Source organism: Propithecus coquereli, unplaced genomic scaffold (genome assembly GCF_000956105.1).
Source record: "Propithecus coquereli isolate 6110/MARCELLA unplaced genomic scaffold, Pcoq_1.0 Scaffold99, whole genome shotgun sequence".
Taxonomy (NCBI): domain Eukaryota; kingdom Metazoa; phylum Chordata; class Mammalia; order Primates; family Indriidae; genus Propithecus; species Propithecus coquereli.
In genome coordinates, this window is record NW_012156284.1 from 462,914 (window position 1) to 478,218 (window position 15,305).

The 15,305-nt window shown below is 40.9% G+C and overlaps 1 protein-coding gene across 3 annotated transcripts in view; it reads right to left on the minus strand.

Annotated features, from left to right (window-relative positions):
- Positions 1–8,586: 8,586 nt before the first annotated feature.
- The window catches only part of AFF2 (AF4/FMR2 family, member 2), a 491,308-nt gene continuing 484,589 nt past the window's right edge, over positions 8,587–15,305 (minus strand). For all 3 annotated transcript variants that reach the window (XM_012665266.1, XM_012665264.1, XM_012665265.1), the window contains 2 exons: positions 13,698–13,888; positions 8,587–8,778 (listed from right to left, as the gene is read on the minus strand). In XM_012665266.1, the coding sequence (XP_012520720.1) occupies positions 8,657–8,778; positions 13,698–13,888 (313 nt within the window). In that variant the 3' untranslated portion in view covers positions 8,587–8,656. The remainder of the gene's footprint in view (positions 8,779–13,697; positions 13,889–15,305) is intronic.

Here is a 15,305-nt window from a genome sequence, read left to right on the forward strand (position 1 = left end):
GGAGCAAGCCCACTCCAACCCTGAAGGCTCAACCTAGCTCGTGTGGCTGCAGCTGAGGTGGCCTTCATCTTCCCTCCCATATGTGTTGACTTACAATTTTCTATTGGAAACTGAGTTTGATTTGAACAGAGTCTCTTCCCTCACAAAGGCCAGTGGAATGGAAATCCATTTAATCGAACCATGATATCAATATTATAACAAAAGCTTCCAGGAAGAGAAAAGTTTTCATTTCAAATCATTGCCTTCATATAGTAATGTAGCCATGGACTCCTGGAACTGTAAAACAATGTTTTTCAAGAAGGGAAAGCTAAAATACCACGAAAGACAGTAAGCCAGACATGTCGCACATGCATGGACACGTACACGCGCTCGTGCGCGCGCGCGCAAGCACACACACACACACACACACACACACACACACACACATTGACGACATGTTCTCTTTGTGCAGTTTTGGCTTGCCACAATGGTCCAGCGACATGATGTTAGTGAGCACCCCCACACACCTAGTGTATGATGACAATTAAATTCCCATCTGTATACCAGTTACTCAATAAATATTTTCCATGACACTTAAATATAAAAAGTTTCTGTTTAAAATATGCATGAAAATGTCTTTTTCCCCCCAAAGAACAAGAGAAAGGTTATAGAGTCACATCTTCATTTACAATATGTTGGGATTATCTTTCTGGTTCTTATATACAGGCTAATGGGAATGTTAGGAAATACTTCAAACGAGCACACAAGACATGAATGTGCCTCTTAGATACAAAGCAAACATACACCCTATAGACCAGGCAGAAGACACCCCCAGCAACTCTCAGGGGTATTTTGCATGTCTCAGTCAAGTTACTGGCAAAACAAATGCAGTCATTTGTTAAACTGCATTCGGTCTCAGAGGATATTATACAAGTGCCCCTCTGCAAAAACTACCTCCGTTCTTTATGCCATTTGTCAGTGTAGGGTGTAAAAGGGCCCAGTGAACATGGAATGTTCTTTGGAAACCCATCAATGTTTGTCTAGATTTCATTCCTGGCCTATAAACTGGTCTAATGCAGATTTACCAGAGACTCCAGATTTCAATATTTTAATGAAGGAGTGGTATCAGGGGGAAGGGAGGAAGAGGAAGAGTGAGGGAAAGAGAGTTATACTGTTGCAATCAGAATATTTCTTCAGTCAATAATAACAAACCCCACTCCAAAAATAAATAAATAAACAAAATGGAAAAAGAGAAAGAAAGGAAAAAAAAATGAACCTCTAAAAAGTCTCGACTAAAGTGCTCTGGGGAAATTTCTTGAACAGAGATTTGTTGTTCATATTTATAATGGTTACAGCAACATCTGAAGCTATTTGCCATTGCCAGGCCTCCAACTATAAAGTTCATTGAAAAATTCTGATATGAACACTGTCTCATCTGTCTGCAACCACTCCACTTGCTCCCAAATCATGTAGCAAAGGTCAAAACACTGTTCCACAAAGTTATACAATTGGACAAATGAATTCAACAGACTAATATTTATACTGCCATGTAATAATGTAGTTATTATATTACCATGGTTTCATAATACAGCATGCCTTTCCAGGGGGCATGCTTTAAATCAGGACACATCTATTTTTAGTAATCTGTTATGTCTTAAATGCATGAACAAGTACAATTCAGAAGCTCATATTTAACTATTCCTTTGTTTAGAGAGAGAAAGAACACTAGCAAGAAAGCAAAAGCCAGAGCCAGAAAGAGAGAGAAACAAGTAACAGCCATCACAGCCACAGCTACCACCACCACCACCACCTCCAGAACAGAAAGGAAACCAGTATCTTCTTTGATGGATCCAAGGACTATGTCACTTATCTAACCAAGTGTGCCAAGAGGTAGAATTTTAGGTATATTCTGATCCCAAGGAGTGTTTCTGATCATGGTGCCTCTAAGAGGCTCACTACTGATATACTCATTTTATCAAAGACAACACTACAACAAGCAATCTTCAGAAGCACTACTCCTGTGAAAATAGGAATCAAAACAGCAGTTTGTAGAATTGAATAAATGTGAAGGATTTCATCTCAGACATTTCTCTTTCTAAAATATCGAGACAGTAGAGTCATCCAGGAAGAAAACTATGTATTTGACAAATTGTCTTGAGACAGGATCAATCTCATTTGGAATATTCGTGGGTGAATATGATTGATTAGTGAGGATGGCTTTGCAACGGGATGATATTAAACACATTTCTAGCTCGTTGTAGCCATGAACACCAGTCCATTGCCTGGGGGGACTCAGAGTCCCTGTGTAGGTATAATGTTAATTAAACTAGACACAGATGTTACCATTCTCCAGTAAGGACAAATGTAGGAATACCATGAAGAGGACTGACCCGCAAATGTTGCTATTGTGCTAGCCACAGAAGGAACTGCAGAGGCAAAAGACAGAAAGGCCAGAAAGAAAGAGCAAGACATGGATCTTCTCCAGGGCTAGCATTTGACCATGGACACAGACCCAGACAGAACATGGAAATGTTTAAAGAAAAATAGGATTTTAGGGCAAGTTCTTCAACCTTTCCAGATACAAACTTCTTATTAACTGCAGAAGATACACAGGACCAGGAGAATGGATCCTTTGAGACTTTCTATTCTCTTCTCAAGATGATGAATGATGAGGGGGCCCAGTAAAAAAAATGTGTATATGTGCATGTGTGTGTGTATTTAATGAAAGCCTCATTGTCCTAGAAAAATATACTGCAGTTTATGCCTTCTTTTTAGTGATCTTAGTTCTCTTAATATTGGGTGGAAAAGAGAATTATTTTGGTTTGGATGATAATTTCTGAACATTAGTCATGTAATTGAAACTGGAAACATTGCGGTTTGAATTCAGAGGTAGGTCAGTGTGTAGATACTTTTAATTAAAACCAAATGTTAACAAAAAAACTTAGATTCCCTAATAACTAAAGAAAAACCCTATGAACCACAATGTGGAGATGAGAGAATTACTGGGTTTCCATATAACAAGAAAACACAGTACATTTTGGATTGTGCTATTCTCCATAGAGGCCTGGTAAATACTTTATCCAAGTTACACTTAAAAGTTAGAAATACCATTTGGAAATTAAAATAATGATAATAATTTAAAAATAACACTCACATATTCTTTTTAAAAACCAGTCATGAGTTTCTAAGTGCCTATTTCACTTCTATTTTACCTATGAGATGTGGAGATGATGAAACCATCACCACTGATCCATCTGTCTGTTCAGCTCAAGAGGGCTTCATTCTTTTCAGCTATCTCCTGCTTAAAACCCAGGCCACCAGGGCAGCCCATACCTCTAGGGCCTCATTGTAAACTATCTACATTCACAGAAGGTTGATTCATATTTTAAACTAGTGTAATAGTTTTAGTCAATGAAGTGTATGTGGGGGGGGGTGTGCGTGTGTCCACATAAAGAGACTTCTGAAATTTGAACCCCCTTTGACTGGCTGCATCCAGTGCTGTGTTGGGGCTGGCATGCCCAGGCTGACAAGAGCCGATTGTGTGCATCTCTTCCCATCCCTGTGCTCAGTGATGTCATGGTTGGTAGCTTCAAATCAGCCATGGTGGGAATATTTACACTATAGAAATTGGCAAATGCTATACATCAGGTGCTTTCTATTCTCAGTGAGCTGGTTGTTAAATATTTTACCAGCACACCACTGGTTGCATGCCAGGCTGAGCAAAGGAGAAACTAGCTCTGGGTCTGGGCAACACGGCATTAACTTGGCCTCTTTGAGGTTTCTCCAATTTTGCTTCCTCTCCAGGGGCTCCTTTCCCCCCAGTTTCATAAGTGATGAAGAACCATTGGAGGGCATGCACATCTAGGGTGCGTTTGGCTACCCATTGCCACCACACTGGGCTCTACTCTCAGAGACGCTTCTATTTTGTAGCCACATGAATGATGCAGGACAAAACCAAAAAGGTAAAGCATCTGAAATTCTCTCTGGACATGGCAGCTGGCTTCCTGCTGCAGAGACTGGAGAACAATGAATACACCAGTAGGAACTAGCTATCCCCAGCTGAAAGCATCCACTGGGACATTCTTCAGGAGGCTTCCCACAGCTGGTCTGCATGCTGCTGCTCACCAGCGACTATTGGCAGGCAGGCGGGCTTGAGTTGCCACTGCAGCGTCCTGCCAGGGACCTGGAAGCAGGTTTCCTTTGCTTCCCCCTTCCCTCCTCAAAGTCTGATAAAAATCAAAGAGCCAACAAAATTGAGGTCACTGGCAAAAGAGTTTGAAATTTTGAATGATTTTTATTAAACACCATTAGTCTACACTGCACAGTTAATGAAACAGCAAAGCTCCAATCTCTTAGAAGAATGATGATTGATCATGGATCTGAAAAGCAGTTCAGTGTCCCCTAACCCAATGTGAGCACTATGAATATAATTCTTTAACATCTCATGTCAGAAGCAAAAAGGGGCAAGAAGTGCAATCTGGCCTCGAGGGGCTTCCCCACCCTCCACCCCCACCCACACCCCCCCTGCCCTCCCCACAATGAAATTTTCTTTTAGTCGATAGATTACAGAGTAAAATGTGATAAAGAGGGCTTCTAGATTTGTGAGGAGGAGAATGGAAAGGGAATTAATACTTTTTTTTTCACCAAAAATATCAGATGGTAGGATTAATGTCTGAGACCAGCCTATCTGATCAGTCTTCTGCCAGGGTAAATGCTGATTATCAATATACAGATGCCATTTCTGTTGCTGGAGTTTGCTAACACCAAAGAGAAAATGAATCAGAGTTTATGAGAATAAGGCTGTGCGAGTGGAAATGAGAAACAACAACAACAACGATAACAACGACAACGAAGAATTTTGTCTGCCAGTCGAGTAACAGAACACTGACAACTGGCCCAATAATTTTTCCCCATAGAATGGAATTTGGGGGCACTGAACCGACCCATTTGTTTGATATTGTGTAGCTATGTCATCTTGCCACACGTTTTTTTCTCAATGGGGACAGTGATGCTTCTCTAAGCAAGAAGTTCATTGCTTTACTGAGTAGTCCTACCCAGTGATCCAGTTTGGTTTTCCCACCCGCCAACTCAAGCAGGTGAATTTTATCATGTCTGTTGAGAAGTACGTGAGGGCTTCACCCTAATAACTCCATCGATTCTGCCTTCAAAAATGCTTTTCAACTTCAAATTCCAACTTTAACCTCCAGGATGCAAATTCGAATAAAACAAAATCCAAATCAGATAGCTTCAGGAAAGATACAATAGAACAAATATCTTTCCAATGCAGACCAAATCCAATGCACTTAGCAATTTATGTCCAAATGAAACTCCATCCATTTGGAAACTCAACAAAACATATTTTAGCCAATGGTTTCTAATTTTGCAACTGGTTATTTCCTGAAGATTTGGATCTTTTTATTTCCTTACATGGAAAATAGGCATCCCAACCTCAAGTCTTTTAAAAGTAGCAGCAGCTAATCTGCTTTTCCAATTATGTCATCCAAATACAAAACTACTAGTATTTTCCCAATGAGATTATTAAGTAATTAACAGTCTATGTGCTGGCTAACAACATGCTTACAGCTAAATTCTACCCGGAGGACCACACTAGCAAACTCTTTTCAAATTAATCCTACCTACCAAACTCAGACAGTAATATGACGAAACCACTAAAAAAATCCAAAGTTAATTAAAAATACAAAGCCAAGCCAACATCATAACACAAACTTTTCAAACTTCTAAAACATCTGTTGTTGGAGCTTGGGTGACAAAGGAAGGCATAATGGTGGCCCTACCTGAGTCAAGTTGCAGGGCTGAGATGGTTCAGTATACTTGCTCAGGTGGAGCTGCCTGTTACTCTGCCCTTTTCCCCACCTCCATGTGCTTATTTATTAATAGCTGTGTCTCACCAAGTCTCCATCAAAGTATAGAGGCACGATTTCTCACTGCCACACATATGTCTCATATCCCTCCCACAAAGTGATATGCTGAAGAGATTCACTTGACAAAATATATCAATCCTTCAATCCCTCAAATAGCTGCACACCTACGACACACATCACCATTTACAATGTGATGAATAGAGTGCCTAGAAAACAGCAACAATTCTTAATCATGAAACCGAAAGATGTCTTATCTCAAGGGATAGGAAGGTAATTCATCCTCCATGTTTAATTGGTTTCTAAACTGCTTTATAAATGGGTCTACTAAATAATCAGGTGGTGATCCAGAGTGCAACTGTCACATTCGATAACTGTGCTGCTGACTTGGCACATGCTTTATATTCAGCCGCCAGAGACGACAGAGAATCCTCTTGCCTCTCTGTTGTATGTAAGTAGATATAACAAGCTGCTGAAACTAGAGTTGCAAGTCTTTCATCCATGAGGCAATATGCTTGTTTCCCTGGGAAACTGCCCCTAGCATTCTAATGTCTAGTTTCCAGAGACTGAATTTCAAGAAGAAACTACTCCTAAATCCATGATGGTCTAGGATTGTGGTCTAGGTTGAACTTACAAGTAAAGCCAGTGGGCTTCATTATATAATAATAGCCAGGCACTCTACCTGGTAAGCCATGGAAAACAGAGAACCTGAATCACTGCTAAATCATCAGCTTAATTTTTATATGTGACACCCACCTTGGGTGTTCAGAGTCTTTCATATTATCACTTTCCTCATTTAAGAGGCTCAGAAAAGATTCACGTTTCATTTGTGTGTGTGTGTGTGTGTGTGTGTGTGTGTGTGTATGCTTAAATGTTGTTGAGACTGTAAATGTAAAGCTCAACCACAGTGGGAGTATAAAAAGTGCTGGGTTCAGCGGCTGAGATGCTCCCATCAGCCATATTAACAACATGGCTTCAGCCATTAGAGCACAACTTCCACAACCTTATTATACAACAAAGGGCCTTAAACTCAAAGATGACCAGAGCGCAGCTTAAGTGTGGCTCTTTTGCAACTGGGGATATATCTAACCTTGCCAATGAGACTGCAGAGTGATCACCTGCTGTTCCTGTCACAGACCTGTATGACTTGCTTTAAAAATCACACAAGTTTGCATCTTTCATATGCATATCTGTTATTTATCTGGTCATAACTCAGTGAATAGAATTCAATAACTCAGAAGATTAAAGGCTATGCGGAATTATATACTGGCAGGTAATTACAAGTAACTAATGCATGGATAGTGTTTACTACAAGTGGGAAACTCTTCTGGTGAGCTGGAACACCAAAGATGATATTTACACTGTGATATTTAGGGACATAAAATGAATGTAAAGGATTGTAAAAGGGGGAGTAGTCACAACCAATGGGGAAATGTTTCCAAATTAGATGAAATGTTGAATCTTCAGGGATCTTTTGAAGCACCTCAGCGTAAAGACTACCCTAGGACTCATTGCTTTTTTTTTTTTTTTTTTTTAAAGCTAGCTACTACTTAAAGAGTTTGGAGTTTTCTTTGGGATTTTCATGGAAATGATTCATGTTAATATAGACTTTAATAAAAAATCAGTGCTCATATTTCAGTCAAAAGCTAATGAGCCAAAGGAGGGGAAAAAAGGAAAAGGAAAGGAAAGACAGACAAAAGACAAAAGAAAGTAGAAAAAAGAAAGAAATTTTGTAACATAGAAAATGTGGATAATAATTGGGGAAGTCCAGGTTTTAAAGTAACTAAGAAGAAAACTGGATATTATTACTTGTAGGTAGTGATAACTTGACTTTTGTTTCCACAGATTTGAGCAAAATACAGTTGAAAAATCCTGCCAATGATGGACCCGCCTACCGACTGCAAAGGAGGCAGAAGTGTGAATTCCTTCTTGGACATTTTCCAGACCTCTCTTATCTCCCAACTCTAAGACTAGAGTGTAGCATTTTGGCTACCAAGGTGTGCATCCACCAAACTGCTCCTCAGAAGGAGAGCTTTGCACAAAGAGAAGCCCAGGTGAGGATTTATGTTTCAAATCATGGAGTTCATTTATTTATGCCAGCTGATGCTTTAAAGTTGTCAAAATAAATATTGCCCCTCCTTCTCATCATTAAAATGTTAAAAAAACAGGGAATCAGGAAAGGGATGCTAATAAGAAAGTCCTCTGTTTGTGTGGCATAGCATCATTTTAAGTGTGGCATTTTGTTATGCTCATTTATGTTCTTGATACTCTTGATTTTATGATGTTGTTACAACATCTAACCAGTGGGTTTCGGCAATGAAAATTCTCACCTGAAGATTGACTATGTGGGAACCACAAAAGTTTAACAATGGATTCTGAAACACATTCTCTTGTGGACATAATAGGAGGACGGTTATTGGTGCAAATCTCGGCAGGTCCCTTGTGTCTATGTTCTCAGGAACCTGTCATCTTCACAAGTGCTTCCCATTCTTTGTGTTGGGTAGTGTGGACTTACAATAATATTGTAGGGACTGTCATTCTAAAAAGCACAAAAATATGGTGGGATCTAAGAAATGCATATCAAATGCTGAAAATGACTCAGTAATAAAACACACACTGCTCTCAAGTTGTAGTGTCCACTTACAATGACTTCTGTTTTTCACAGAGATCAAAAGAAGCATAAAAAGAAACATAACCAAAGAGAACTTTCCCCAATGAGTGGAGTTCCACCAGTGACCGTCGGTGCGCTGGCAGAGGTAGAGCGATGGGTGGTGACACCAGAGATGGGAGAGCACCCACTACAACAAATGGGCGTCGATGCGCAGCCAACACAGTCCCTGGCGAACGTAGCGGACAAGATTGGTCATGCTGCTGTGCTGGGTCAGAGGCCCCATCAGCGTGTCCAGATCGCCAAAGAATTCTGAAAAGCAGAGCAATCCTTGGTCAGACCGTCGCATGATACCATGCAAATATGCACTACATCGAAAAGCAGCCTTCATGCAACACCACAAGCACGTGCATGTTGGAGAAGTGATTCATTTATTTGTTTGTTCATTCAACAAAAATTTATAGAGTGCCTACTAGGGGACCAAAACTCCATATATATACATCAAGCACTGTTATTTTAATCTTTAGTGAGCTCCAAAACTCTGTAGCACCCACAGTGTTTGTGTTACTGTGATTAATAAAGCACAAGTTTATCTAAATCTGTTACTTAATTCACAGCAAGTTTTCTTAAAAAAAAACACTATATATTTTCTCAGCAGATTCTAAAAGTACATTATAATCCTATAGAAGTTTGTTTTTTATATATATAAAATATATACACATATATATCACTATATATTATATATAAGTATATATTTGTCTATATACTTATATAAAAATTTTTATGTAATATATTTGTATATTTAAAAATATACACATAATTACATATAAACATGTTTAAATATATTTTATACTATATAATAAATTTATGTTTATATATATCTTACAAATTTATATTTAGAAAGGGATCTTTACACACAAAATTGTGGGGAGCCATGGTCTATCTGCTGTCAAGCTGTCATTCTTTGTGTCAATGGATTGAAAACATTTTCTTTTCCTTTTGTCTAAATGAACTGAGTTTGCTAATTTTTCTTGGCATGGTGTAGACAAAGCCAGTGAATCTAGACAGCAATTATAGCCATCAGCCTCCAGAGCCAAATAAACGTCTAGGAAGAATCTGATTTGGTAAGTCTTATTCAAGATTTACTTTAGGGATGGAAAATGACCTGCAAGTATCTGTGATATAGCAACATCCCTTGCCCCCCACCCCAGGGCATGAATGGTAGGAGTGCCCAGCTGATTCCCCCTTGGCTAACTTGGAGAAGGGGGCAGGCCTGAGGCTACACTGCTAACCAATGTGACTGGAGTTTTAGAATGTCTGCCTTGCTGGGTGGAGGTAGTATGTGGAAAAAAAACATGTTATGTCTAAAAATTAGCTAGGCGATCCCTTTTGACATTTGAATTCATTTATCTGGCACTTGGCTATGAGAGAGCTCTCTGGTGTCCCCTTTGTTAGCTCCTGACTAACAAAGGATATCCTGAAGGAGGAGGCAGCCTCAGTTATGAGGAAACCATGCCTATGCTGGCCAAGGGTGAGCAATCTGGATTGGGGGCAGGGTAGGGGGTGGATCCAGAGACAGCCCTAAAGTGGTTGGGATGTTCTCCTGCCTTCTTGGAAAGCAATTTCCATGAGTGGGTTACATGTGCTTGATTGTTCAGCAGATGGTATTTCACCAAACAATGCATTTATTCTTCACGTTATATATAACATATGGGCTCCTTCTCTAGGTATTGACTTAATTTGATTATGTGATACTTTTTTTTTGGTTGTATTTCTTTTTTTTTAATTTTTTTTTATTTCAGCATATTATAGGGGTACAGATGTTTAGGTTATGTATGTTACCCTTTCCCCCTCTCCCCCCCCAAGTCCGAGTTTCAAATATGTCCATCCTTCAGGTGGTGCGCATTGCACTCTTTGTGTATGCATATACCCATCCCCTCCTCCCTCCTCCCCCCTCCCCCCTTCCCCCAAATCTACCCAAAAGAACAAATGATACTGTATAAGAAAGACACCTGCACCCGAATGTTTATAGCAGCACAATTCACAATTGCAAAGATGTGGAAACAACCCAAGTGTCCATCAATACATGAGTGGATTAATAAAATGTGGTATATGTATACCATGGAGTACTATTCAGCTTTAAGAAACAACGGTGATATAGCACCTCTTGTATACTCCTGGATAGAGCTGGAACGCATTCTACTAAGTGAGGTATCCCAAGAATGGAAAGACAAGCACCACATGTACTCACCATCAAATTGGTATTAACTGATCAACACATAAGTGCACATATGTGATACTTTTTAACCTGTACTTTGCAATAAAAATAATTTCTGCTGATATAGGAGTAAATTACTTTTGGCATCTAAAATATTTTCTTCTGGAAGATAATATTAAGGAAAATGTTAAAGGTCCTAGTCATTGTTGAACGAATGTGAGCTTCATGTGAGCCAGGATGTTCCCTGGGTATTCTGTACAAAGCCCTCTGCCGCATTCTTAATTAGATGCCCAGGTCACCATTTTAATAACTGCTCCAAGTAAGCAGTGTAAGCAGCTGGGCAGGAAGGGAACAGGGCTTCTAGACCAAAGGCCAGAGGGCAGCATCAATCCCATTGGCCCATTTCAGCACCAAAACCTTCTGCAATAAGCCATGTGCAGCTGCATAGTGGGCTGGTACGAGGTGGAGGTGGAGACCTTCCACTGGGACACCCAACCTCACCCATCTCCACTGGACAGTTGGGTAGAAAAAGGTTCAAGTGCACGCTTTTCTCCAGTGAAATGCAGAGCTCCAATCAAATACGAAGCTCCTCATTTCCCCCATTTCTATACAAACAAGTCAGATGTGAGAAGAATCTCTAAAGCTAAGCAGATCAAAAATGACAAGCATGTGAAACTCAAGGCTGGAAGCAGAAGATTCCACACTAGGTCCTCTCCCCAGTTCACTGAAAAGCCCAGTGACAGCATTAGCAGGACACATTTTCTCTTTGCTGGTGGAGTGACAGAGTTGTTGTGATTCAATATTACATAAGGAATTTAGCAACTCCTTGACAGTCTGTGCTAATGACCAGGTTAGCATCATTTCACCCTAACATCAGCACAGCCACCACATTGCTCCTGGAAAGTTCTGTAGTTAATTTAGAAGGAATTACTTTAACAGATTCTGAAAATGGATGAAATGATAAGGGAAATCCATAAATATTGACATGTCCTCTAGTTACCAATACAAAATAAGACAGAGAGGGTGGAGGCAGACAAGCAAGGCAAATCTTAAGATGGATATGTCTTCCTTTGCAATTCTATAACCCTTAGATGGGGCTGGTTGTGTGTTCCAGGTATCTCTGGATTTCCAGAAGTCTAGAGAAGTAGACAAGTTAGCAATTGTCCATTGTTCAAGCAAGTGGTTCAGGATCTCAACGAAGGTTTCTAAAGACCTGTTATCAATCTTGCCATGTGTAGCTTATTGTTGTGTAGCTTATTGCGGTGTAGCTTATTGTTTAGGAGTTCAGACTCTGGCCGGGCATGGTGGCTCATGTTCATAATCCCAGTACGTTGGGAGGCCAAGCCAAGGGTTGCTTGAGGCCAGAAGTTCAAGACCAGCCTGAGCAACATAGCAAGACCCCCATCTCAATACAAAATTAAAAAATGTGCCAGGTGTGGCGATGCATGACTGTATTTCCACCTATTCAGGAGGTTGAGGTAGGAGGATCCCTTGAGCCTAGGAGTTTGAGGTTGCAGTGAGCTACAATCATACCACTGCACTCTAGCCCAGGTGACAGAATGAGATCCTGTCTCAAAAAAAAAAAAATCACAAGTGTGTGAAACTCAACGACTCCTGACATATTCCCAGGAGTTCTGGGCTGTGAGTACTCCAGGGATTGGGAGAAGAATTGGGCCAGGAGGCTCAATAAGTCCTTCTTGGTCAAACTCATGGGAACTTCCATCTATCTGCACATAGGTGGCCAGCAGCCCCAACCTGATGACTAGAAATCCACATACAGTCATCTCCGGGACCCCTGTGGATATCCAAAACAGAGGATGCTGAAATCCCTGTAATAAAATGGTGTGGTATTTGCATATAACCTACATACATCCTCCTGTGTACTTTAAATCATCTCTAGATTACTTATATTACCTAAAACAATGTAAATGCTCTGTAAATAGTTGTTATAGTATATTTTTAAAATTTGAATTATTTTTATTGTTGTATTGTTATTTTTTATTGTTTCCTTTCCTGAATATTTTTGATCCGTGGTTGGTTGAATCCATGGCTGTTGAACCAGAGGGCCCACTGTGACTGCTTGCGACCTAGCAACACTCAAGCCCACCCCATGTAACTTGGATGGTGAAAGATGCTAATGTCTCCCCACTATTGGCCAGAAATTTCTACTAATCTAAACTGCTGGTTACCTCTTTGCACCCTTATTCTGAAAGGCCCACAGCTGTCCTGACCTTGAGTGTAGTAGGGCAGTCTGTGACTATTGGGCCAGAATCAGCTAAGTCAAATGAATGGCCAAGGCAAAAGCAAAGCTTATTTTTACTTCCCACCTTCATTAGGATATTGAGGTTTTGTTGTGAGCCTATATGATAGCTAGGGTCACAAATGGTAGCATGGGTCACCAAAGACCATTGGCCCACTTTCTGGTGAAGCAGAGTCCTCTCTGCATTTGTTTTGTAGCAAACCTCATGTGTTACCACGAACAGGACTCAATCCTTCATGTCAGCTGTCAGTGTGTGAAAAATACTAGCTGAGCTTTGGCCCTTGCTTCCCAATGCAAGCAGCATTATCATGCATTCACCTGGGGCTGATGGTTATAGTGAAGGTAGAAGGCCTTAGTTCAACTTCACCTCTCAAAAATAAATAAATAAGTAAGTAAATAAATAAATAAATAAACAGAAGCCAACGGGATCTTAATTACTTTTCAAATCATTCTTTTTCTTTTGCTTCTGTTTCTCTGTGTTGGTCCTTGTCCCTGAGTGAAATTCCAAAATAGTTATTTGCCAACACATCACAGTTCAGATTAGTTTAAGCTTTAAAGGAGAACAAAATTCCAGACCTTTTTCACTCTCAGCAATAATAGGTCACTACGCCGGCCCTAAGTAAACCCCCTCTTCCTTCATCTAAGCCCTGGAAATCAGGGAAGATAGAAGGCCACGAGGTAAAACTCAAGTCCTGCAGAGCACAGCTAACTCCATCGTGGTCTGGGAGCAATGGGTGGAGCAGACGAGCATACCTTTGTTCTCTCGCGTCAGTTTGTCAGCCATGTCCCAGTGTTCGTAGCCCCGTAACACATTGCTAGTGATGTTGACGTGGCTGGCGGCCATGTGGTGAATGCGCTGGGGGATGGTGACTGGGCCGTTATTGCAATTTCCCATTGCGTTGATGGGAGAGACGTTGTTGAGAGACACTGGGGATGGAGTATTCCTGGGGAATGGAAAGAGATGGGCCTTGTTAGGCTAGTAGGGAAGAGTGACAGTGGGGCTCGAGTGAAGTTTATCATGGTGGACATACACGAAGCCCCAGTGGAATACAGCTTGTTGACACATCCCACCGACTGTTCTTTGAGGACATCCTATAGCTTTCGTCAATGCAACAGCTTCCTCCAGAGACTCCAGTGTAGACAGAGCATATTACCACCCCACACATGCCTCATGTGACCAAGCCACCCAGGTTAGAGTGGCAGGCTGTAAAATGAGCCCCCTATTCTCCTTTTCTAACATTAAACATCTCACCACCTTTGACAACCACTGAGGGCCCATGTACACTGCTGCTTTTGTCTTGAAATACCAGAGAGATCTGGGTGAATCTTGCTCTGGCATGAATTCTACCCACAAATGTAACTCTTACTTTGAATATATATGTATAAATAGCAAGTGTCGCAATGTTTCAGAGAAAGAAACAGCTCAGAGCTATGATGATTTCTTCACTGCTGGCAGAATAACTATTGGCAGTTAGAAAGCATTTGATGTGTAATATTGGTCTATCATCAAAAGTATTTTGTGGAAACCACAATGACAGTTTGCTCCAAATACAGTTGCCACAATGAGCAAAGTGAAATTATTAACAGCACCTGAAGGAGCAGTATTGGGGAAACGAAAAAGTAGGATTCTGAATATCTCTTTAGGATTCTTTAAGACATGCTACAGAGATAGGCTGTTAATTGGTGACTGTTCATTTGCATGTTGGTTTATCAAGAGAAGTCTTCAGAGAACCCACTTTGGGAAGTACCAATGTTTGGACATAGATTTTCACTGAATTTTTTAACATCAGCAACAAGGGGTCACCCTCTGGCTATGCACAACATGGAGGTCATTTTTTCCTCTAGGGCCCAGGTTTAGGTCGGCCTGCTACAGACTGACCCAGGGACATCCTCAAAGCACGGCTTTCTTCCTTTGCACAGGAGCAAGGTCTGTGTGCCCCTCGGCCTCCTTATCCTCCTCCAGCCACACTTAGAACAACTGTCCAGGCAAATGCACCACTTTATCAGGACAGAAAATTTTGAGAGAGAAAAAGAAATGGGGGAAGGCTGTGTTTGGCAGTCCATGAGTCTGCATGTTTGAAGGAACCTCCTCCTCATTCCTCTGAGCACACCCTAGAACATCACCAAGAAACCTTATGTCATCCTCAACACCATCCCCTTACCAGCTGCTGCTGTTGGCAACTGTAACTTTCCAGGGTGGCTCACAGAACAGACATGCACCCTGACTGGCAGCACACACATATGATTTGGGGGAGCAGAAATCACAGGGTACCAAAATGCTGAAGTACTCCAGACTAGATCTGGGAGCAATTACAACTGAAATGCTCTTCTCAAAAACACAGGCTGTGCCTATACCCACAG